The following is a 25292-nucleotide window of genomic DNA, read 5'->3' as shown; positions in this document are numbered from 1 at the left end:
ATAGAAAGGTACTGGCAGAGGGGAGCTGTAAAGATTTATAGCTCTCAAAGACCTTTATTCCTGTGGTAATGACTACCCTAGGATTAGGAAGAGAACAATGTGCTAAAATTGCAAGGCATTGATAGGTATGCTGAGAAAATACTAGGATTCAAGATAAATGTGTGGAAAGTAAAGGAGAGAACGCTAAGACAATATCTACATGTTTTTACACATCCTGGACAAGTGAAATAGCGAATTTTGTCAAAGAGCAGCCTGGGGATAGAGAATAGGGAGATTAAAAAACCTAAGGGTTTGGGCTGGGAAGGTGGCTCAGTGGTAGAGCACTTGCCTTCCATGCATGAGGGCCTGGATTTGATTCCTTAGCACCACATAAGCAGAAAAGGCTGGAAGTGGTGCTGTGGCTCAAGTGGTAAAGCATTAGCCTTGAACTGAAGAGCTGAGGGACAGCACCCAGGCTCAGAGTTCAGGCCCCATGGCCAGAAAAAAAAAATCTAAGGGTTATCCTTGGAACATACTAATTTGAATTTGCATTATTGGGTATTTCAGTGGAGATAGCAAGTAGGTAATTTGGAATTTGAGTGATGTTCTCATTGGAGATTAGGGAGACATGTTATGTAAAGCCACCATTTTTTCATAAAATCATCTATGGAAACAAGAAGGCTGACAACCAAGTCTTGAGACCACCAATGTTCAGAGTTCAAGGGGGAGAAATCCTCTGATTTCTGGATCATACTAAAAAAAGAAGTAAATCCAGAAGCACAAGATGTCTGAGAATCCAAGTACTTTAAGTCTTACTATGACTTATTTATGTACTTCTATGGCCTCCCTGTAAACACTCATTTACTTCAGCCCAACAACTCATCACTCCCAGAACTACTGAAAAGATACATAATATGATTAAGTCTATGGGCCATAGCTCAACTTCCTTCCAGCCACCTATGTGGTTAATTTTTCCCGTCTGCCTAGGGAAAAGCCTGGCAAAAACAAATCCCCTTCCAACGGGATTTGTTCTCTGGCCTTACAATATAAAACGTACCAGCATGTGTTTAATAGACATATTCTCCAGACAAAAGATGGAGAGGATTTTCCCTTAATTAGCTATACATACAAATCTAATTGGGATCAAGGAATAAAAACTCGGGGCAGTGCATAAATTGGCCTTAGGAGCAGAAGTACCAAATGTTACCATCACCCAGCTCTTGCTAAGTCTAATCACTTAGTACCATTGAAAGACTCCTTTTATGGGGGCTTCCCCACAATCAATGAACTCATTTTATGTAAATATTTAGCCAGGCAATAAACTGGACAGCATATATTATTCAACATCAGCCTCAAAAGACCCTCCCGATTTATATACACAGCATTTTGGTAGAGCAATATATTTTACATGCATGACATGGTCAGCGATAAATATACCAGGGTAGGTCAAACCCTATTTGGTTCTCTGCTTTTAACTGTCCTGGGCGTTGTGTGTTTCTTTAATCACTTGGATGATTTAGATAAACAACGTGTATTAGTCTTTGGAAGTATAACATGCCTTGAACTTTTTCCAGATATTCGTTGCCATTCATCATCGTAATAGTTGCTCTCCCTTGGCTATCATTAAGATTAGAAACGTCCTTGAACCATTTAATGATATTCCAGAAGACTGGACAGACTTTTCATGCCTTGATGAATTGCAATCACTCAGCTCAGACCAATGAAATTGGATATCCTTTAATGTGCCTCATGGCTTTAAGGAGTTCGGGGAAAGCAGTACCCCAGCACCAACATGGCTTCAAGGAATAATCATCCATTTGGGGGAAGATGCCTGGCTTATGTAACAGTTGATTAATGACTTAATATCCAATCTAATAGCTAACAGCAATGGATATCATTTCATTGTTCATATGTCAAAATAAGGCTTCATCTACAAATGTCCACTTACTAAAGATTTCATTAGGATTCTTAAACAAGGTATGAAATTATTTTTAAGCCTAAGTTGGAATGCAAAAGAATGAAATTCCTCCCAGAATATTGAGGTATAGATGATCAACTGATGAGAAGAAAAACAAGAAAACAAAACCAAAAACAAGGTTGTGCTGTAACTAGTTTTCTCTTTTATGGGGCCATGCATCGCCAAATGGTGACCATGGAAACTATGTGACCCTCATTTGTCTATGTGACAGAAGCAGGCACACATAGCATTGCTTGTATCCCCAATCAATATGTATTTCTATTCCATAGATCCTAAAGCCACTGACAGTGCCCTGGTTTAGAGATGACTGATGATATTAGCATATTTAAATGATCCTTAAGTTCGTCCACAAATTGTGATCTGAGACTAGAGTTAAGAATAACGCTTAGGTGGGAAAAACTGGGAGAGTGTCAGGGAAGGGGTGGCAACATTGTCCAAAAAGAAATGTACTCTTTATCTGACTTAGGTAACTGGAAATCCTCTGTATATCATCTTTTTTTTTATTGTGAAAATACTGTACAGAGGGGTTACAATTACATGGTCAAGATAATGAGTACATTTCTTATCAAGCATTGTAGCCTCCTCCTTTGTTTCCCCTTCCCATCCCTTCCCATCCTCCCCTCCTGTACATCATCTTTATAGTAACAATTTTGAAAAGTTTTTTTTAAAAAAGAATAAAGCTTAGCACATGTAGAGAAAGTACTGTGCTTAGAATCACGACTATATTAATGTTCTATCTCTATCACTTGGCATTTTAAGCAAATTCTTTATGGAAACATCAGTTAGTTCCTTTACTGATCAATTACTTTTTTATTGAATCTTACAATGTGCCAGGTGGTATTCTTGAGATATTTGCAAAACAAAAACCCACTATTCTATTCCACTGTAGACCATGTCTAATATAACAATGTTCCTTCTTTCCACAATTGCTGTATAGGACAGTTGAGATACCAGTGCTTTTGGGGAATTTAAGCTCCAGCCCCTAGGAGGTGGGCATTGAAGGCCCAGGGGAATGTCACTCTGGCATGCAACAGACAGAACAGTCTCCTGCAGGTTGGGAGAGACTCTCAGAGACCTACTATATGGGTGAGATAATGATCCTTAGAAATGGGCAAGAGTACACAGAAAGTAGAAGGACCGAGGGCTATGGACAGGGACTGTCAGTGAATGACACGCACATGCAAAGAAGGAACTCATGGCTATCCACATTCCATCAGTTACATGGTATCTTCTTGTCTCCCGGTCTACAGGCCCAATAGTTACCAACTATATATCTTCTCATGAAACCTGAAAATTGTCTACAATGTATTTGTCAACCAAGTTTGAAGGCTAGTATGGGTCTCTAGATAATTACACAGTTTAAAAACTAATGAGTTCACAGTTGGGACAGAAGAAACAGATTAGCCTCCTTGACTAAGAGAGAATTGTCCTCAGGCTACCAGTAGATTTCAGCTGCGCTGTGGGCTTTCCTGAGTCCCAAGTCAGTTCTTTTCCTCTAGAGACCCTGACTAACACAATATATGTTACTCCTGATACAGATTTATGTCTGTCACTTAACTTTTAGGTTTTCCATGCCTCATATCTTATTTTTTAATCTAGTCCTCTACTACTCTTGAATATTTCTAGCACAACATTTAAATTATTTTTTAATTTTTTTTAAATTTTTTAAATTTTAATATTTTACTACTTTATTTTTTATTATTATCTTAATGGTTGCTCTAGGACTTAGCATATCCCTTTTAGGTGGTCAAAATCTATTTCAGATTGAGAGTAACAAGAGATGTCACTATCTAGAAATAAGAGATGTTATTCCTATGCTCTTCCATTTCTCTCCCTTTCTTTATATAAGGCCATAATATAGCATTTATAGTTGCTGAAAACCTAACAACATCATTGTAACTATGACTTAGTATAATTTTGTCTATTGAAGGTGAGATATATAATATATAGTAATATATTACATGGACTACATATGACAGATATGTCTATATAGATATATCTACATATCTTTGTGCGAGATAGATAGATAGGTAGATAGATAATCTTTTTGGATTATATTGCCTTCCTACCTTATTTTACTTCTTTAACCATGGTTTCTTTTAATTCTTTGAATTGGTTCATAATGGATATTTTAAAGTGTTATTCTAGCATCTGGTCCCTCTATGAGGCATTTTTCTATTACTTTTTTTTTCTTTCTGTGAATGGGTCACATATTCTTGTATCTTTTGCTGCCTTGTAATTTTGTCAAAAACTAGACATTTCAAGTGTTAAACTGCAGCAACTCTGGCTACTGATCTCCCCCTTCTCTTTCTGGGGCTTTTTACTATGATTTGCTTGCTTATTTGCTTTGTAAATTGGGAGGGCTGTGTTAGTGACATCTATTCCTCCATAGTGTAAAGCCTTTGATGTGACTCTCTCACAGGATTCAGACTTGGCACTCATCCTAGAGTTAGAGTTCTTTTGGGAGAGATTTCATTATCTTTTCCCTAAACTATGTTTTAAGCTGTCCACCCTTTGGTTTTATATCCAGAAATTAGGCTTCGCTAATTATCATTAGTGCTTTATTATTTTGGACAATGCTCTGGGAAGTGAATTGCTAAGGAGTATCACAGTAGAATTGGGCTGGCGTAGTTTTTAATTCCATTCTAAGGCTTGTTCTGTTCTAAAAGGACTGTTTTTAAATATCTTTTTTCTGGTTGTCTCTGGAGAACACTCTAGCCTGTCTGTGGTTTGGCCTGTTGATCTTAATTAAGAGATGCTCTTTTTTTTTTTTTTTTTTTTTTTTTGTAGATCGTGGTGGCTCTTGTTTTCAAGGATAATTTTAGGCTTAAACTTCTCCACATAGTTTTGAATTAAATTCCTTTCCTTTATCACGGGCTACGTATCAGCAAGCTCTAAGCCATGACTCTGAATATAGGGCAGGGCAGTAGCCTCTGGTCTCTTTTCTTGCCTTTCTCATAATGGAACATCTGACCTCTTGTGAACTGAAGGTAGGTATAAACTGGGATCCAGTTTTCTTGACCTGTCTAACCTGAGTACAATCTCTCATCTATGAATATGAAATGAGTCAAGGAAAGTAATCTCCAGCCTCTCAGATGCATGAGTGAATAAGTTAGCCTCTTCAACTGAGAGCTGAAGCCAGCAGCCTGCACCTCTTGGTGAGGTATAATTGAGAGCATAGAGGAAAAGTAGCCACATTTTCTTGGCCATACCTACCCCAAGCAAATCTATAAAACTGAGTGGAAAGATGGGGTCCATGGTCTAGCTGGGTTTTTTGTCTGTGTTTGTGCTAATTCCAACAAGTGCTGTCTTAATTCCTATGCTTTGCATTTTACATTGCAAGCATATGTCAACATTGTTCTTCAAAAATGTCTTGACTACTTTTGTTCCTCGGTATTTCCATAACTATTTTAGAATTTTAGAACTGATTGAGGTTTACAAAGACACTAGCATATATTAGGATTTCAACTGATCTGCAGTGAATCAAAACTATTAAATTGAGAATTGGCATCTTTATAACTTTGAGTCTTCTGTTCTCTGGAACACCATATATATCTTCCATCTACTTAAGTTTCTTCAGTTTCTCTTTGTAACTCTATAGCATTCTTGAACATCTTTCATTAAATTCCTAAGTATTTGATGATTTTAATGCTATTGTAGACAAACTGTCATGTAGAAAATGGGTGAGAGTAGAAATGGTAAATAGATTTTCTCTTGTGTGCCAGCAGTCATCAACTTGCATTGGCTGTCCATACATTGGTGAAACAATATTGTGAAACAAATCTTGGCTTTGTAGGAAATCTCCATATCTGATTGTTGAAGCCTTTCCTCAACTCAAGCAGAGGCAGGGAGGTACCAGTATTGTAGACCAGCTATTTTGTGTGTGAGTGAGAGAGAGACAGACAGACAGACAGAGACAGACAGAGACAGAAACACAGAAAGACAGAGAGACAGAGAGGGAGAGGGTACTAGAGCTTGAACTCAGGGTCTGGGTGCTGTCCCTAAATTTGTTTGTTCAAAGCTAACATTCTACCACTCAAGCCAAAGCTGCCCTTCCTGCTTTTTTTTTTTTTTTCGGGGGGGGGGGGCTTAACTGGAGTTAAGAGTCTCATGGACTTTCTGGCTTCAAATCACCATGCTCAGATCTCAGCCTCCTGAGTAGCAAGCAGCAGCTAGACCATTTTTTAAAAAATTTTTTATTGTGATTAAGTGATTACATAAATTTCACAAATTTCATAATATTGTGAGATAGTGATAGTTAAAGTCACAAACACATTCTAACCTTCATGAGGCAAATTGTCATTATCGTGGTCTGTAAAGTTCGTGAATTCTATGAGCTTTGACAATACAGCTATTTCTTCCACATTGGGTGGTATGTACATTTCTTTCCTTTTGCTTAGTATCAACTGTTCCCTCTTTCCCTCTCATTCCCTCCCTCCCATCGCTGCCCTTGAGTTGCTTAGTTCATTTTCATCAATGTCTAGTGAAGCTGATGGGTCCCTCTGTTGTATGTTTTCCCTGGTTCCCTCTGTTTCTGTGTCCTCCTCCTAATTTCCCTCAGATGTGCACATACATTCCATATATGTGGTCAGCAGCATGGGGTCATTTAGTGATGATACAACCAGATGAGTGGAGGTCCTTTGTTTCTCTAGTCCTGTTTACTTTGTCATATCTCCTTACATTTTGTATTTAACATCCACATATCAGGGAGACCATGTACCATTTATCTCTTTGCTCTTGGCCTACCTCACTCAAAATGTTTTTCTAGTTTGATCCATTTCTCTGTGAATGCCATTATTTTGTCCTTTCTAATGGCTGCATAATATTCCATTGGATACAGGCACCACAATTTTTGGATTAATTCATCTGTAGTGGGGCATCTGGGTTGTTTCCATATCTTGGCTATTGTGAACAGTGCTGCAATAGACATAGAGATGCATGTGTCCTCGTATCTTGGTTCCTGTTGCTCAGGGTAGAAGCCTAGGAGTGGTGTGGCTGGGTTGTAAGGAAGGTCTATATTAAGCTTTCTGAGTTACTTCCAGACTGCTTTCCAAAGTGGTTGTATTAGTGTACATTCCCACCAGCAGTGCAGTAGGGTTCCTCTTTCTCCGCATCCCCTCCAGCATTTGTCGTTGGCTGAATTTAGGATGCATGTCATTCTGACTGGGGTAAGGTGGTAACTCAGGGTTGTTTTTATTTGCATTTCCTTTATACCCAGGGATGGTGAACACTTCCTCATGTGTTTCTTTGCCATTTTTACCTCTTCTTCTGAGAAGTCTCTCTTTAGTTTGTTAGATTTGGGAGGGATTAGTTTCTTGAGTTACCTGTATATACTGGATATTAGGCCCTTGTCTGATATATTGCTGGTAAATATATATTTTTTCCAAATAGTTGGCTGTCTTTCTAGTTTGGTTGCTATGTCTTTAGCTGTGCAGAGATTTTTTTTTTTTTTATTTTAAGGTAGTCCCATTTGTCCAGTGTCTCTCCAATTTGTTGTGACCCTGGGACTCTGTTCAGGAAGTTCCTGCCTGTGTCTATAAGTTCAAGTGTCTCTCCTACTCTGTAGTTTCAGAGTTTCAGGCTTGATGTTAAGGTCTTTAATCCATTTGAGTTGATGTTGGTGCATGGTGACAGGCTGGGGTCCACTTTTAGTTTTCTGCAGTGGCCGCCCCGTTTTCCCAGCACCAGTAGTTAAAGAGGCTGTTGTTTCTTCCACTGTATGTCTTTGGCTCCTTTGTCAAATATCAGCTGACTGTAAGTGTGTGGTTTTATTTCTGGATCTTCTAATCTATTCCATTGATCTTCGGGTCTGTTTTTGTGCCAGGACCAAGCTAGCTGTCTTTGTTATTATGGCTCTATAGTAGAGTTTGAAGTCCAGCATCGCGATCCCTCCCATGTTGTTTTTGTTGCCTAGAATTGTTTTGACTATTCTAAGGACCAAACTATTAATGTAGCTACGAAAGGAAAACCCAATGGGTAGAAAAGGAAGGCAATTTTAAAGCACATACAAGCAAGACTTTGTTAACCTGAATTATGTTTTAAAGTGTAATGCAGCATATTTCTTATCTTTTCAAGGATTCAAACAAAAACTGGATGGCCATCCCAGTAAATCCACAATTAAGGATTGATGTATAAGATGCATAGTTGATTTAGGAAAACTTAACAAGTATAAAGTCCTATGAACCAATTTCTTAATTCTATAAAAGAAAGAGGGGACATGAAATTCATTATTTTACAAAAACTATTAATATGACTATTCAGTGCAGGGGAGGATTGTGTGCTATTAAAACTCTGCTAATATCAGGATATTTTAGAGCATTTCACATCCCTCTCCAACATTTTTTTAAATACAATATATCAGCCAGGTGCTGGTGGCTCACGCCTGTAAGACTAGCTACTCAAGAGGCTGAGATTTGAGGCTGAGGATTGTGGTTCAAAGCCAGCCCAGGTAGGAAAATCTTTGAGACTTTTACTTCCAATTGACAACTAGAAAACTAGAAGTGGTTCTATGGCTCTAAATGGTCATTTGCTAGCCTTGAGCAAAAGAACTCAGGGACAGTGCCCAGGCTCTGAGTTCGAGTCTCACAATTGACAAAAAAAGAAAAAAGTCAAATGATCTTTATTGTTCTCTCTAGCTTTGTAGACCACCACCAAGAGCAGCAAAAGAATTACAAGGAGAATGCCAAGCCCAGTTGAGAAACCGTGAGCAAGAAAATGTAGTTTATGTCACTAAGGTTGCAGTGATTTTTTATTCAGCTATAGATAGTGAAGGAGAGGGCCTTCCAGAAAGTTTTAGCCTGAGCATCCAAAATGAGTTATTAACCAAATAGAAGGACTTCATTAACAAGTTTTTGGAAAGCACTTGAAATAACTTGGACATGGAAAAAAAGCCCCACATTTATTTTTCTCAATAAGTCATTTATCTCATAAGCCTTTTGGACTAAGAAAGACCATTTTGGAAGCAACTCTTTGGATGATCAACATACTAACGATAGCAGAGGTTAAAAGGAATAATTTCATTTCTTTTCTTTCCAGCTCTGCAGCTCTGTTGACCATCAGAGGAATCCCTTCCCATAGTTCAAGGCAGGGAAACCCCAGCCTGATTTTCTGGCTCTTCCCCATGTGGTTTCAAAGATTGGGCAACTGTGCCATGTCAAGGAGAAACCACTGAGTTCCCATTCCCCCTTGCTTTCCACAGCTGGTCACAGTGAACCACCTTGGGCTTGGCTGATTCTCTTCTGAATGCCAAATGTGCCACTTTGGAGGGAAGCCCTGGCCAGCTGTAGATTTAATCCTTCCTGTGGCCATGCACTTTATAGAGAGAGCAGTGTGTGGGAAAAGAAACATAACTTGGTCAATTTGGCCACCATATGGTCTCTGATCAGATATCTTGGTTAGTACCTTGTAGACTTGAACCCAAATTAAGTGTTGGAGAAAAGCAGTGTGTTCCTTAAGCATTCTTAAGATCCCAGAACAAATATTAATGGATTAATTTTACATTGCCAACCTTCACTTGGGCTGTTGATGAGAGCCCATTACATTTACCCATTCATACTTCCTTCTCCTTGTTAATGGGCTCCTAGGAAAGGTTTAGAATGGAATGGAAGTAAAACAAAACTAACTGTATATTTGGGGTCATTCTTTCTGGGCTCAACCTTCTCTTGGACCAATGTTCCTGGGAGGGAAGAGTAGCTTCCACCCATATTACCTTTGGAGGGTCTCTTTCTCAGAACTAACCAACATAGCTTTTTGTCATTGTATCAATCCAGGGGTGTGAATCTAGGGCCTGGGAATTGTCCCTGCGTTGTTTTTGCTCAAGGCTAGCACTCTTAAGCTCTACCTCTTGAACTATACTTCTACTTCCACTTTTTTGGTGGTTAATTGGAGGTAAGAGTGTCACAGACTTTTCTGACTGGGCTAGCTTGGTACTTAGGTCTCAGCTTCCTGAATAGCTAGGATTATACGCATCAGCTCCTGGCACCCAGCTACAATTTTTTTTTTTTTTTGGGTCAGTTGTAGGCCTGAACTCTGGATCTGGGTGCTGTCCCTCAGCTCTTCAGCTCAAGGATAGCACTCTACCACTTGAGCCACAGTGTCACTTCCAGCTTTTTCTGCTTAGGTATTGCTAAGGAATCAAGCCCAGGGCCTCATACATGTGAGGCATGCACTCTACCACTGAGCCACCTTCCCATCTACAACTTTTATTTACCTATTTTTTGAAGCAGTCTCACTATGAAGCTGGGCTGGTGCTGAATTGAACCATTCTCTTGCCTCTGCCTTCTGAGTTCCAGGAATACAGGCATGTGTCACCATGCTTGTCTACACTGTAATCTTAAGTGGGACAAGAATGAGATTCACAGCACGAAATACTCACAGATGTGAGTGTTCCTAGAATTTATGTCAGAATAAATTCTATGTGCTTAACTATATATAACTATAACTATAATTATATATATAACTATATATAACTATATATATAACTATATATATATATATATATATATATTAAGAAAAATCTTGGAAGAGGTAGGCCTTACCTATAATTCTGGGTATTTAGGAAGTAGAGAATAGGACCGTGTTTTGAGTCCTGCCTGGGCAAAAATTTATTCAGATCCCATCTTAACATGCAGGAGGTGGTGATATACATCTGTAATTCTATCTACATAGAAAGCATTATTCTTGCCAGGCACTGATGGCTCACACCTGTAACCTAGATACTCAGGAGGCTAAGATCTAAGGATCGTGGTTTGAAGCCAGACCAAGAAAGCAGGAAGGGGAGGAGGGAGGAAAAGAAGGAAAAGGAGGAAGAGTAGGAGGAGGAGGCATTATTTAGGAATATTATATTCCAAGTCCAGACCAGGCAAAAAGCACGAGACCCTATCTGAAAAATACCTAAAATCAAGACTGGTGTGTGTAACTCAGGTGGTATAGCACCTGAGCAAGCAAGGTACAGCAAGCAAGCATAAGACCCCAAATTCAAAACCTAGCCCTGTCAAAAAAAATCAAACAACAAACCAACTTTAGCATAAAATTATGCTATGGACATCCAGGCCTGAAAGAGAGGGCATTCTAGAAATGGCCTGGTGAACATGGGAAACACTCATAGCATGGTACCCTAGCAACCACTGTTTTGGTCTATTGAAAATTCTTAAAATATCAGTATGCCTTTGGATAAATTCTTCCAACTGCTGTGAAGGCAACTTAAGTTCATTTCCTCTTAAGACACCCAACAGTACGTGAAGTCCTTGTACTGCTCCCTTCATTGCTCATTTATCCACTGCCTCCTCAGAAGTGTGCCCTGAGCCCACCAGTCTGGTCCCTGTTACCTGATTTAGTGGCATAGTTCTCATACTGAAGTGGCACATCCAGAGGTTGCTTCTGAGAAGTGACTTTCTAGTACCTGTAGCCTGCTGTGCAAAGGGCCAGGGCAGCATTTCATACTTCCTGAAGTCATCAGGCAGAAGAGGAGATATTAATGATCCCTCGGTTGTTGAAAGAGTAAGGTCCAAGGGCAAGGACCCTGGTCTGCCAAGCTGGCTTTTACCCACAGTGGCTAAGCCCACACTACAGTGCTTGCTGTACACACTTGCAGGCCCAGAAAGTACACACTGACAGCACCCCTCAGTACTATCATACATTTCTATAAAATCTTTCAGATAAAAAGAGTCTGAATTGTACAGGAAGGCAGTGAATGAAATACTGTGTGAACATATAGATATGGATGCTTATCTAACTATGGGTTAGATAATCCCATTGTGAGAGTTCAGTAAAATACAATTTCTGTGCTAAAAACACATCGATAATTTATGCACAAAAGAGTCTGCAGATGAGGAAGGGCCCGTATGGATAGACATGCTGAAGGTGGAGAGGCTTGGCACAGGTGGCAAGTGAGGCGGACAAAGCCTCAGGCAGGGCACTGTGGTCCTCAGACATCACAGGTCCTTCAGGTATCTAGAGGAGACCTCATGCCCTGGCTCCTCACCAAGCCCCGGAGTTACCCCACTTCAAAGCAAGGTCACAGAGATGGTTTGGAGTCCAAATCTGGCTGAATTCTACTCAAGAGACTCAAATATCCAAGGCTCAGCCCTTAAGAAGAAATTGACTGTAGTTATACAAAGAATAAGAATGTAGTTGTATCTTCCTATACAGCTTCAGAGTCCAGGTGATGACTAGCCAGGGGAGAGAATATTTTCTGGTCTGTTTCTACCTTGTCTACTTTTGTATCAAATGAAGTAGATTTTATGTTGTTATTGCCTCCCGGTTCCAGTGTCTGATCCTTAAGGCCTAATCAGGTAATGCCGGAATTTATACTATATGTACATTACATTCTTGCTTCTATGATTCTGTATTTTCCTCCTGCCTTCACATTATCCCCTAATGTTCTGAAGTATTTTAACATTATTCTCTATTTTTAAAGTATTAAAATTAGAAAATAGAGTCTTAACTGTTTTTAGAGGAGTGGTCCTCTTTAATATTATACTGACCAGTTCTTAAAAACTCTTCTTAAAAGGAATCTTTAACAAGCTCAAAGTTTTAAATATGAGTGGGATAAAATCAAAAGGAGATGAAAGAAATGGCATTCCTGGTAGAACAGGTCAGATGATTTTCAGACTCTAAAGTGTCCTGATAGTTTTATATGATCCAGTCCAGTCCCTACATTCCCGCCCAGCCCCCCCCCCAAATCCTGACAACAGGTAACAAAGCGATTGAAGCCAAAGACTCCCCACCAGCCAGCCCATCTCTTAGTAAGTTCTCAGCCTCATTAAGAATGAGAAACAGATACCACGGCACCAACCTGTCTACAGGAACACAGCGAGACAAATGTAATTGCCTGTAGGAGGAATATAAATCAGCAACTCTCAAATCATTCATATTTACACTCACTCCATTTTGGTTGTCTTTCCTTTATAATTTAGCCATACATCCATGTCAAGTGTATAATTTCATCTGGGGCTTTATCAGTCACCGCCCAGAGCCCTGATTATATGGTGCAGGGAAACTTCCTCCCCCTGAGCAAGTCTATCTTTAGTATCTTCTTGATAACCACTTCTTACATAAGAAATCAAAAGGAAAGTCTTGGTTTTCTTATGTGGCTCCAGAATTCCTAAATATAACATTTAGAAGCAATTCATCAACTGAAACCATTGAGCTTTTGCTGCCACTAAAACATTTCAAAGCTCAGTGCTCCTGTTCCTTCCCTTTATTATTTCTATCAAATTGCAATGGAAATTTTAGGGATTTCCATATTGAGAATTCCATCGTGTGACAATTACAACTTGGATCCTGCTAGTGTCTACCATAGCTTCACATAGATAAGACAGCAAGATGTATAGCGCTAAGATTTCTGTAAGTGCAGACTTTTTCAAAGAAAATAAAACACAAGTCTCCAATCTAGGGCTCAAAGATAATTTATTACTCTGAGAAGAGGAGTCACACACTATACCCAGTAATATGCTTCTTTTATTTTTTGTGCATTTATCTTAAAAATATATTTAAACAAGAAACAAAGATAATATGAATTTGACATAAACTTTGCTTTCTTATTTACAGTGTTTCATTGTAAATAACATTCCATTATACACAAATTAAGGACTGTGCATTACTGTATGTTCTCTTTACACATTCTTTCATAATATAGTCCACATAGCTCAAAGCTATACAATATTTAAGCTTAGAAAAGCTGAGGAAAGTACAAACTTTATCAATAAGACTATTATTTTAAAAAGTTCTCACCTTAATTCTCTGCTAGATTGTTTCACTGAAACCATTCTTTGTTAAAGAAAAATGCCCCATTGAGGGATGGGAACATAGTTTAAGTCAACACAGGGTCCATTTAAACTGACTGACAAATAAAAACACTTTATTACTTATTACTGCTATTAAATGGAGCACTAGCACTGTCAAGTCATTTAAACACATAGCTTTACTCTTCAATTCAGACACAATATCAATGACAGTCGGTACCTCTTTATAAAATACTTAAAAAAATTCCTGTGACTTTAGTTTTACTTGTAAACAGTTAAAGCACACGTTGCTGTAAAGTTGATTTGATCATTCCGTCTTAGGTTACACAATGAGGAGATTCTTCTTTGTTAAGGGAGAAGCAAGCACACACTATAGACACACATATACACGCACTCGCATCCCCCACCCCCATTTCTGCTCACCTGTCTAAAGCCCAAGTGTCACTAGGTGCTAACTATTGCAGCTCTTGTGTCCCGAGCAACACACAAGGTTGTGACTGGAATTATAAACAAAGAAGATAAAACATCCAACTTCAGTTAAAAACCCCAAAGGCTCGGGTTGTGAAACAGCTGTCAGACACTTCACTGTCAGCCTGAAGGGTCAGTTCACTGGGCTCTCCAGGCGGCAAACCCCACCTTCAATTGCAACCGACTGTCCGGCCACTGCGCCAGGAGGGAGTCTTGAAATGTGAGTCTGCAGAGAAGGAGAAAGGAGAGTGTCACAGCCACCAGCAGTATCCTCCTCGTGTGATAAAGGTGGAGCAAACACTGGAGAAACAGGGCTATTTTGCTCCTGCATGTCCACAGTCCAGGATAATAGTAACTTTTAGCTACCAAAAGATCTAGTTTAAGCTGCTCAGGGAAGATTCACTGAGCTGAACACACAGCAGCCCCTAGAGATGTGGAAGTAAGTGACCAAGAAAACCAAGGCTGGCCACGTACCTCACACCTTTCAGTTATCTCCACACTACTGGGTTCCTAAAATCAAAGCGCTTATGAATCTTTGTCCTGTATGTGCTCAAAGCAAATGAATACTTAACTCATGTTAGTACCCAATTAATTCCTTACAGGACTGGTCTAACTTACAAAAATGTAGGTGATTTAATACCCTATCATAAATGAGGAAATGAGATAAACTAAAAATAAGAATTTACACAATAAGTAAAGACAGGAATGAGGCTAATGTCTTATTTTCCATGTGGACAAGATCAGGTAGGTTGTTCATGTGGTAAACAGAATCACAGCCACACCATTTCTCAGATGAAAAGACCTCCTTACTGGCACTGAGGTCAGGAAGTTATTCCTATGGGTCTTCACAAAGAGGGTGCTTGATATGGTGGGTTAGTAAAGATGTCCAGTTTACAAGAAATGGTATAGGTCTGAGCATTACAATGTTGTTCACAGGAGGCCAAGGTTGGAGGCCCAACTGGAAAACAGTAGATACTGTTTCACAGGGTCACAACATCCACCAGGAACTCTTTTTGTTTTCCATTTGTTTATTTGTTTGTTTGTTTGATCTGGCTTAATCTAAGGGTAGATAAATGTCAGAAGCTTCTAAGAACAGAGGGACTGCCTGACCACTAGCTAATCCTCTCTAATCTATTTCTCTAAACAAGTTTTTGTTTTTTTTAAAGGACTGTATCCTAATGAGTTCAAATTCACAGTGTGAGATTGTTAGCTGCAACTGGAGATTTGGTTATGCAGATAGTGACTAAAGTATGTCCTCTGGGACATACTGTTTATGTACACAAAGTATCTGTTCTGGTTAGTATGAGCAATTGTTTTGATGAATCAGGCAAACTAGTTTGTAATAGTAGATTCTTCTTGGATCTTTGCAAAGTATAGACTAACTAAAATTTCCATTATCCAGTGTAGTATGCTGTTACGCTAGAGATGGAGCTTTAGACTTCTCAGATGTAGATTGCTCCACAATGGTAGAATCTTATGGCCTTATAGCACTAGTTTTTTGTTTGTTTATTTTTGTTTTGTTTTTTCCTAAGCCACACATATCCTTGAGGTTAACCCGCCTGAAGAACTATAACTTGTAAACCAAATTGGCTATTCAAAGTTCAGATAATATCTCAAAACAAACAAGCAAAACAAAAACAATAAACAACTAAATGCAGTTAGCCTTAGGAATTCCTCAGTGACAATGTTAAAGGAAAAAAAATATCTTGCTAGTACTTAGTATCTAATATAAATAGTAGCTGAGCTTTCCTACCATCCACCCCCTTCATTTTGATAATGGTCTTGGGACTTGAACTCAGTACCTGGGTGCTATCCCTAAGATTTTGTGCTCATGGCTAGCACTCTAACACTTGCGACATAGCTCCACTTCCAGCTTTTTGGTGGTTAACTGAAAATTAGAGTCTCACAGACTTTCTGCCCGGGCTCTCTTTAAATCACAATCCTCAGATCTTAGTCACATGAGTAGCTAGGATTATAGGCATGAGCCACTGATACCCAGGCATTTAAAAATCTTTTTTTTTAATTTAATTTTATTTTATTTGTGAACATACTGTACAGAGGAGTTACAATTACATGGGCAGGATAATGCGTACATTTCTTACCAAGCATTGCAGCCTCCTCCTTTGTTTACCCTTCACATCCCTTCCCAGCCTCCCCCCTCCCCCCCAATCCCAATCCCAATCCTTCTCCTTCCCCCCCCTTCCCCCCCCACCCCGCACCGATGTTGTAAAGCTCGTTTTGGACATGACAACTTGTACTTCTCATTGTTGCAACAGGTCCACCTGTATCCTTAAACAACTGGTTTTTCCCCATCTCCTCCACAAGTTATACTGACATCAAATTAAGGCAACCTTAGTGATATGTCTTCTGTAGTCTTTAGGAGGACTACAAATATACAGCTTAATTTTGAAAGTCCAGAGCCTTTATTCAGTGGTTATATTTTAATCTTCTGTCTCTGCATGCCATCAGACTTCCACTTTTAGGAGATGTGCTTGCGTTCCTCCACAAAAGTCAAGGGAAGACTTTTTTAACTCATTATCCTACTTTGGTGGCCCCAGGAAAACAAATCTAGACAGACACATTCCAAAATTATCTCAGAAATAATTTGTTTACTAGTTTCACAATTCTGAGGGTTTGGTTCAAGAAAATTTGAAGCAAGATACTGCAGACATTTACAAATAGAACAAATGACAGGGGGGAAACATGTGGCAGTGGAGAGACTTATAAAACAGCATTTCAAAACAGAATGGAGGTGGCTCATCCACTAGTGGCTAAACATATGCCTGACCACCCAACGCTTTATGTCCAATTCTAAAGTTAATCCACACAGGCATCACCATGTTGAGCATAGCCTACAGAACCAGAATGCCAGGGATTCTTGGCTATTGTTTCTTCTGCCTGGAAAACCAGCTACAGTACACTTCCTAGCCTCCTTTGAAGCTAGGTATGGTCATATGACTGAAATTGGCTCAGTGGACTAAGGTGAAAAATACCATTTACCAGATCTATGAAATCCTTCCTGTGCTTTCTGGTTATCTTGAGATGGGAAGAGTGTAGGACCCATGTCACCACTGTTACAATAGCCCTTTGCCAAAGAAAGCTCTCAATTTTGCATCCTATGTGAACTAGAAACTACATTTATATTGTATTTGTGCAATTATTGGTGGTTTTGCTTGTCATAGCAGCTGCTATTATCTTTAGCAATACTGGTTCAGCTCAGGGCTCTGCACTTATTAGCTGTGTGAACACTGCTGGATAATTAACTTACCAGGCTCCCACGTCTATGGGTAAAGCAGTAGCATTAATCGTAAGACTGCAAAGAAAGTATGTCTCAACGCATTTCTGCTTAAGCAAATTCAGAGCCACACTCCAAAACACTATGCAGTATAATCTCTATTACCGATTCTTGGATATCTCAGAAATGGGAAACTATATTTTAGAAGTTTGTTGGCATGCAAACGTAGAATCAGATATTTCAATAAAAACTTAGCTACATGCCAAAAGGTAAGGTCAAAGATGACAGACAAAACTTTTAGGTCAGTATTTCTGATGCTGCTGTTTTGAGATTCTTTGTTTTTTTTTTGGGGGGGGGGTCCGGTGGTGGGCCTGAACTCTGGGCCTGGGCACTGTCCCTCAGCTCTTCAGCTCAAGGCTAGCACTCTACCACTTGAGCCACAGCGCCACTTCCGGCTTTTTTTTCTGCTTATGTGGTGCTGAGGAATCGAACCCAGGGCCTCATGCATGCAAGGCAAGTGCTCTACCACTGAGCCACCTTCCTAGCCCGATGTTGCTATTTTGCTACTGACAAAATCACTAGTAATTATTGAGTATTTGCTGTTCAGGGCCTTGTGTATACCAACTTGATTTGATTTCAAGACTCAATAATAACACACTTGGGTGATGCAGAGAAACCATAGCAGCAGAGGGCCGACAAATTGCCTTCTAATAGAAGAATGTTGAGGGGAAGCAAAACAGTCATACATAAATAGAAAATCATTTACAGATCTAAAAACACAGATTTTTTTCAGGGGGGGGGAGGAGGAGACACATTTTAAATCATACTTGAGAAACCTCAAAGTGATGCAGAGTTAAAGCTAACAAACACCCCCTAAGTTCCATACTTCATTAATTGTTTGGACCTTAAATATCCCTTACTCCCTCCGTGCCCGCATGCCCCCTACCATTCTAACAGGAGTGTGCACGCTCCTGTCAAAGCCACTGCCATGCTGTGCTCACTGCAAACAGTTCTTCCGTTCTAACCTCAATGTTCCTCCCTTACTTTTCTCCTCCACATCTTTACTCAAAAGCTACCTTCTCGGGAAGGGTATTCTGGATGCCCACCTGAATGTCACTACCATCAGCCTTTCTGTATCACCTCTTCCTATACTCCTCAGCACGATTTCATCATCAGTCTACTTTGCTAAAGTATTTCATGCATTGTCTTTCTACCCTGCTGAACACAGGCTCTGTGAGGACAGAGTTTGGTTCTGCTTGTTCATGAGTTTCTGTTCAACACTTTAAAGATAACTTGTTTGTAGCAGGAGCTCAATATGTATTTTTTTTAACTGAATGGAGGGCACAACATGGCATGAAGAGAAAACTGAAAATTTGACATTTGCTAATTTTTCTCAATTTTATTGTTTTTATTACAGCTTGTAACTTTGCTATAAATTTTAAGAGGTTTGTGTAAACTAAACAATAAATATGATATTGAAGTTGTGGACCTTAACTCTCAACATATTTCCCAAACCATTTACAAAACACAGAGAAAGCATGATCTCCCACTATCTACCCATATATGGTACATAAGTATACTCCAATAAATGCATTATCTTCTTCCAGAAAAAGACCACTGGAAGCACTGGCAATCTAAATAATAGTCATGCTGAGATGTATTCATGGTGGATATCTTGTGTTGTCCTGTATTAAAGAAATTTTGGCAAATTCAGCATTAGGAGAAATACAGGGGGAAAAAACAAAACTAGAGCAAGCTTGTCTTCCTGAGCAATTTCCCTCTGGAAAGCAGGAGTCTAGCCTAATAAGAAAAGAGAATGTTAAGCCCTATTTGTGGATTATCATGTATTTTTTAAGAGACAGATGTACTTCGTCTCCACTATTTTCTCCTCTTCTTAATTTTGCTGTATTTTAATTTGCTAAATCCTAAATGAGTTAGTTTTCTTCATAAACTGACGACTGCATATAAACTTTCTAAATATAATCTGGAATGGGCATGTTTTATAGAATAAACACCAATTCAAGTCTGGGTTAAGCTTTCATTCTCTATTTATCACTGTGTCTCTTGAGCAATGTGAATTTGATTATGAGATCACACTACTGTCCAATACACCTTACATTCTTAGGTGATGAATTCTTATCTGAGGTGGTAATAGTGACTCTCAACATTGTTTTCCTGGCACAAATATGATAGACCTTGAGCAAGCAATTCCAGAGAGAAGGTCTGGCTAGCTTTTACTAGCATGTTTCTACTATGGGCTTTCTGTCTCTCTTTGTCGCTCTGTCTCTGTCCCTGTCTTTCTCTCTCTCAATGAAGCGATTCACAGACACTGCCACCCGGCTCCATTTCCCAGAAGTTTTTGCCCATTGCTTTCAAGAGCTGCCTTTCAAGGAGACACAACTTATGAATATAAATATATTCTGAACATTCTTTGTGTGTGGCATTAAACCTTGGAACGTAGTTAACTACTCTAAAAATAGTTTAGTCTTCAGACCTCATCCTGAAAGCAGATGTACTCTACTAGCTGACAACTTCATATGTATTTTCTTAATATGGTTTTGAATAATGTATTTTATAGAATAAACATGTACTAGCTATAGTCCAGAAGATGGGTGATCACTTCTTTAGTCTATGTGATACTGAGAAGTGAAAAGTGAAGACTGGGAGAAAGAATTCCTACAGTACCCTCTTTTCACATCCTCAGATACAGGCTTCACTTTCATATACATTATATGAGTATTTACTTCTATTACATTATTGTCTCAAATTGAAAGTAATAACTAACTCAGCAATCTGAAAACAATCTCCAAGTGCAACCTAACAAATCAGATATATTAACCAAATGAGAAATTAATGCCATATGTTAGTAATATTACTATATGTTAGTTCTACCTCGCTTTCCATATTTAAAGTGAATATGCCATGAAAGTTTCACAGGCAAATAGGGACAAAACACAAAGACAACATTATGATGCATTTCATTGTTACATTGAAACAGAACGACATAAAGGGCAAAACACTCTATTGTTCTCACATATAAATATCATGTCCAAAGAACCTTAAAATATGATTAAAATGCTGTCTGATGAGAACAGCATGTTGTTCCAGTCTCATGGCCACTTTGGTTTTTTCTTTCACCCTGCTTACTGACACCAGAGTTCAGTTACAAACAACATCAGACAAGAGTCCTCTCCTATTTTTAGCTCAAAAACCCCATGAGAGAACCCACATGAATGTGGTAAACCCTATAGTAACTATTACCCCCCCAAACCACTCACATGGAGAATGGTTATGAATATTTCCCTTTGCTAAAGGTGATAAAAAGCTTTCTGCCATTTCGTAAATATTTACCCTGCATATATTCTGGAGGCAAGAGAAGAATGAAACACACATGGATCTTGCCCTGAGGCAATTATCACTTTGTAGGATACAGCACCTAGTTCTCCTTGCAAAATCTTAATAAACTAAAAGTTCCTATATTTTCATCATCTTTTAGTTCCAATAATGCTTTTCCATGATGAAATCTCCTCAAAAATATCCTGCCAGGTAGAAAGTTGTATACTATACCTACTTTTGGGGTTTAAAAAAAACAAGACCTAGAATGGTTATGTGGTTTGCTTATGGTCAGAGAGGAAGTGGAAAAACTGAGATGTGAATGAACACGTCTGGACTCTAATTTTAGGGCGCTCTTTACTCCCACAAAGCCCTGCCCTAAAGATGGATTCTAAATCTAGCTGTGTTCAGAGAAACACCTTTCACTATAGCAGGCTTCTGGAGAAGCGGATCTTTGGAGCACAATAGGGCTGCTTAGAAAAGCCACTGCCACAAAATTTAACAGCCAATTCTTCATGACTCTGAGACGAAGAGCCGGGGTTTGTACCTCAACTTTGCTGCTAAACGACTGAATAGTCTCTGAACTGCATAGTCACTAAATCTCTTGGTGTCAACATTCTTACAGTAATAATAAAGAAAACGGACTCAATTTTCAGAATCCTTTCTGGTTCTGACTTAACTCTAATTTTACATTAGAATGTCCCTGTACATGTTGTTTAAATAATTAAAAAATACCACATGTCTACATTTTTCTAGAATCCAGGTTTTAGATTTTTGTTGATTTTGGTCATGGGGCCTGATCTCTGGGCCTGGGCGCTGTCCCTCAGCTCTTCAGCTCAAGGCTAACACTACCATTTGAGCTACAGTGCCACTCCTGGCTTTTGTCTGATTATGTGTTGCTGAGGAATTGAACCCAGGGCCTCATGCATGCAAGGTAAGTAATCTACCACTGGATTACCTTCCCAGCCCCAGGTTTTAGATTTTCTATTAGCTCTTCTAGGAATTAATTATAATTGGTCTCATCTTCTTAGATTCAACCTAAACCTTAAGAACAAACAGTATGCTAAAGGCAATCTGAGGCTCACCTACCAAAGGCCCACTATTTTGGAGCCCAGGAGGCTGATTATTCCAGCTTTTGCTGGGGCCCTGTTCTTCCATCTCTACAGGAACAAAGCTTGTACCTTGATCTACCTTTTGGTATCTTAGGCAGGCAAAAGAAAAGTCAATAGGAATATTACACAGGCTATATGGAAATACAGAGCTGAAAATATATTGATAATGGTGTGTACTAAGATTGTGGAAACTCTTTATACTGATCTTTAAAATATTATTTAAACCAGGAATCCTGGCTTACACCTGTAACCCTAATGATTTGGGAGGCAGAGACTAGTAGGATCACTATTGCTAGATGTCATAATCAACCAATAAAAGTTAGGTGTGATGGTGCAGCATAGTTGTTATTCTACCTAGATAGGAGCATAAATAGGAGAATTATGGTCCAGGTTGGCCAATACTGAAAGACCCCCTCCCTAACCAACCAGGCCCTGAGCCTCCTTTTTTTAGGGGAACAGAGTTTTGTATCTAACCAAGCTATTTCTGGCTTCTGTAACATGCTTTGCTTTTCTATTACCCCACACTCCCCCTTTGATAACTAACCTCACCAGTTAATCAACAAGCCCACACCCTACTAACTAATCCCACCCCGCAGTCAGCCCCCTGGTGTGAGCGAAGGACAGGCGCTGACAAAGGTCACTTCCTCATACCAAGGGCTGGAGACACACAACTCGGCACGTACACCGAGGGACCCCCTCGAACAGTGATTGGCCAAAACACATGATTTGTTTTAAAAGGATTGGCTGCCTGCGTGCAGACCAGGTTGTAACACTTTAAATTTACTGGCTGAAAAAGCGCGGGCACTCCTGTAACGGACAGAGGGGTCCCATAAAAGGACCATCCCCGGGACTGCTCGGGGTTCCCAGCCACTGACCCGAACCTTGCAGATCTCGAGGTCACGTGCACCTGGGAACCTGGGCATGCCCAAATAAAACCCTCTTGCCTTTTGCATCTGGTGTCGTCTGACTGGTGCTTGGGGCAGGGAGGTCCTGATATGGGGGACACCCGAAGTCGGGGGTCTTTCAATACTAAACCAATACCTTATTCAAAAAATAAAGCAAAACTGGTTGCCAGTGGCTCATGACTGTAACCCTAGCTAATCAGAAGGCTGAGATCTGAGGGTTAAAGTTCAAAGCCAGCTGTGCAGAAAAATCCATGTGGCTCTCAAAAGCCACATGTGGAGGTATGACTCAAAAAAAAAAAAAGCCAGATGTGGAGGTATGACTTTCAGTGGAAAAGCAAAATAATACCAGCACACATGCGCTTACACACACACACACACACACACACACACACACACACACACACACACACACACACACACACACACACACACACACACACACACACACACACACACACACACACACACACACACACACACACACACACACACACGGAGCTAAGGGGCTAAGGAAACACAAAGCCCTGAGCTTAACACCTCTCCCCAAATACTTTAAGAGGAACAATGTTTTGTATTAACTATGGAATTAAAAACGAATATGTCATTCCATGTATTAATTGTGCAAAAAAATCATATTATGCAATGTTAATAATAGTTAATGTGGAATTCACTTAGGATTAGAACTAGACTACTCTTCTCCCCAACCCAACCTTTTCCTATATTTTCCTAATTATGTGGCAGAGTGGACTTAGTGTTTAACATAGCATCATAATCATAATTTCTTTTTTAAATGCTTATTGTAAAAATACTGTACAAAGGGGTTACAGTTACTCATAATTAATTTCTTAGTCTAAGTTCTTTTCTTACTTTGCTACTGCTCTAGATCCATCTGGAGGGTGTGACTGTGTTCCTCCTAAGTAAACAAGGAGCATGGAAGTAAAATGTCCACACAGGACTCGGCAATGTCATCAGAGGAAGGTCACGCCTTGTGGGTTTCTGTATCCCATACGCACCCGGTTCTGCAGCTCTCTGGCCACAACTTTTCAGTCCTTTGTTGGTTCCTTCTCATCTCCCTAATTTATAAGCATCATAGTTTCCAGTCTCTTTTATTCTGTTTGTACCCAATCCCTTTTTAATCTTATCCATTTTTTTGAGCCTTTAAGCTTTGAAATTTCTAAATAAACACCTCTGGTTCATTTACCTCCAACAACTAAGTAGGTAAGAAGTTTGAGTTCTGGAGTTAAGATTTTATGATGTAAATCTTAGCAGTGTTAGGATAGCTGAGGCCTCAAATAAGTGACTTGGGATTCCAGACATTTTTTCAGGGGGTGGGGGGAGCACTAAGAGGACCCTGCAGGGGGAGGTTCATTCAGTTGGACTCAATTCCTGTATAACTTCCTGCAGGGGGGGGCGGGCTCCCTTAAGGTCTGTAGGGGAGGCTCTGGGGTATTGTTTCGTTGGTAAAAATAGTAGCTTCCTTTCCTATTAGTAGAGAACCTTGTATAGAGGTCTCAACACCCTGATGATTTGTAGTAGGTGAAAATTCAAAATGCCTGATAAAAGAGTTTTACTATAGCTTGAAAAGGGCATCTTGTCATTTGAAAAGAAATGAAAGGCTAATGTTTAAATAACTATCATAAAGAATGAATCTTTGTAATGGACTATTTCCTGAGAATCTCAGTTGATATGTCAGTGAAGAATTTGGGAGGCATAGAAACAAAAAACACCAACATACTCTTTGAAGAAAGTTCTTGTCAAAAATCATCTGTTTCCTCACTTTTTGGTTTTGTTTTGCTGAAACAGGGTCTCACTATGGAGACTAAACTGGTCTGCAACTCCTGATCCTCCTGTCTCAGCCTACTGAGAGCTGGGGTTATAGGCATTTGCCACCACACATATACTTTCTAACCTTTTTTTTTTTTCCTCAGTCCTGGGGCTGGAGCTCTGGGCCTGGGCCCTGTCCCTGAGCTTCTTTTTGCTTGAGTCTAGCATTCTACCACTTGAGCCACAGTGCCACTTCTGGCTTTTTCTGTTTATGTGGTACTGAGGAATTGAACCCAGGGTTTCATGCATGCCAGGCAAGCACTCTACTACTAAGCCACATTCCCAGTCCCAACTTCTTATTGTCTCCAATACCAAAGAACTGTTAGGGAAATGAGTTGTACACGCAGTTCTTCTACTGAGTGTTGGAGGGTGTTCTGTGTGTGGGGAAGAGTGGGGTAAAGCATGGACAATGACCTTGTGGAAGTGCTGCCTAATTCTCTTCTTTAGTCCTCTCTTTTGAGAACTAATCGGGCACAGGAGCACACAAAGATTCAGACATCTGTGTTCAAGAAATCTATACAACCCTGTTTAAGCCAGTTTATTCCCAAATGTCAAGAAATGCCTTCCTTTAATATCAACTGCAACTGGATATCTGACCCCCCCAAAAAATGTACAAAGACTGCCCGTTATTAGAATCCAAAACTAAACTTTTTCCTTACCCATCCAACCACCAAATGTTGGATTGTCCTAGAATTTAATAAGCTGTAGAAAACA

General features: G+C 39.6%; 1 protein-coding gene across 3 annotated transcripts in view; it reads right to left on the bottom strand.

Annotated features, from left to right (window-relative positions):
- Positions 1–13360: 13360 nt before the first annotated feature.
- Positions 13361–25292, bottom strand: part of Tasp1 (taspase 1) — a 199189-nt gene continuing 187257 nt past the window's right edge. For all 3 annotated transcript variants that reach the window (XM_070006733.1, XM_070006734.1, XM_070006735.1), the window contains one exon: positions 13361–14395. In XM_070006733.1, coding sequence (XP_069862834.1) covers positions 14303–14395 — 93 coding nt within the window. In that variant the 3' untranslated portion in view covers positions 13361–14302. The remainder of the gene's footprint in view (positions 14396–25292) is intronic.

This window comes from Dipodomys merriami, unplaced genomic scaffold (assembly GCF_024711535.1).
Source record: "Dipodomys merriami isolate MVZ:Mamm:240054 unplaced genomic scaffold, mDipMer1.0.p SCAF_7, whole genome shotgun sequence".
Classification (NCBI taxonomy): domain Eukaryota; kingdom Metazoa; phylum Chordata; class Mammalia; order Rodentia; family Heteromyidae; genus Dipodomys; species Dipodomys merriami.
This window is presented reverse-complemented; position numbering and strand designations above follow the sequence as displayed.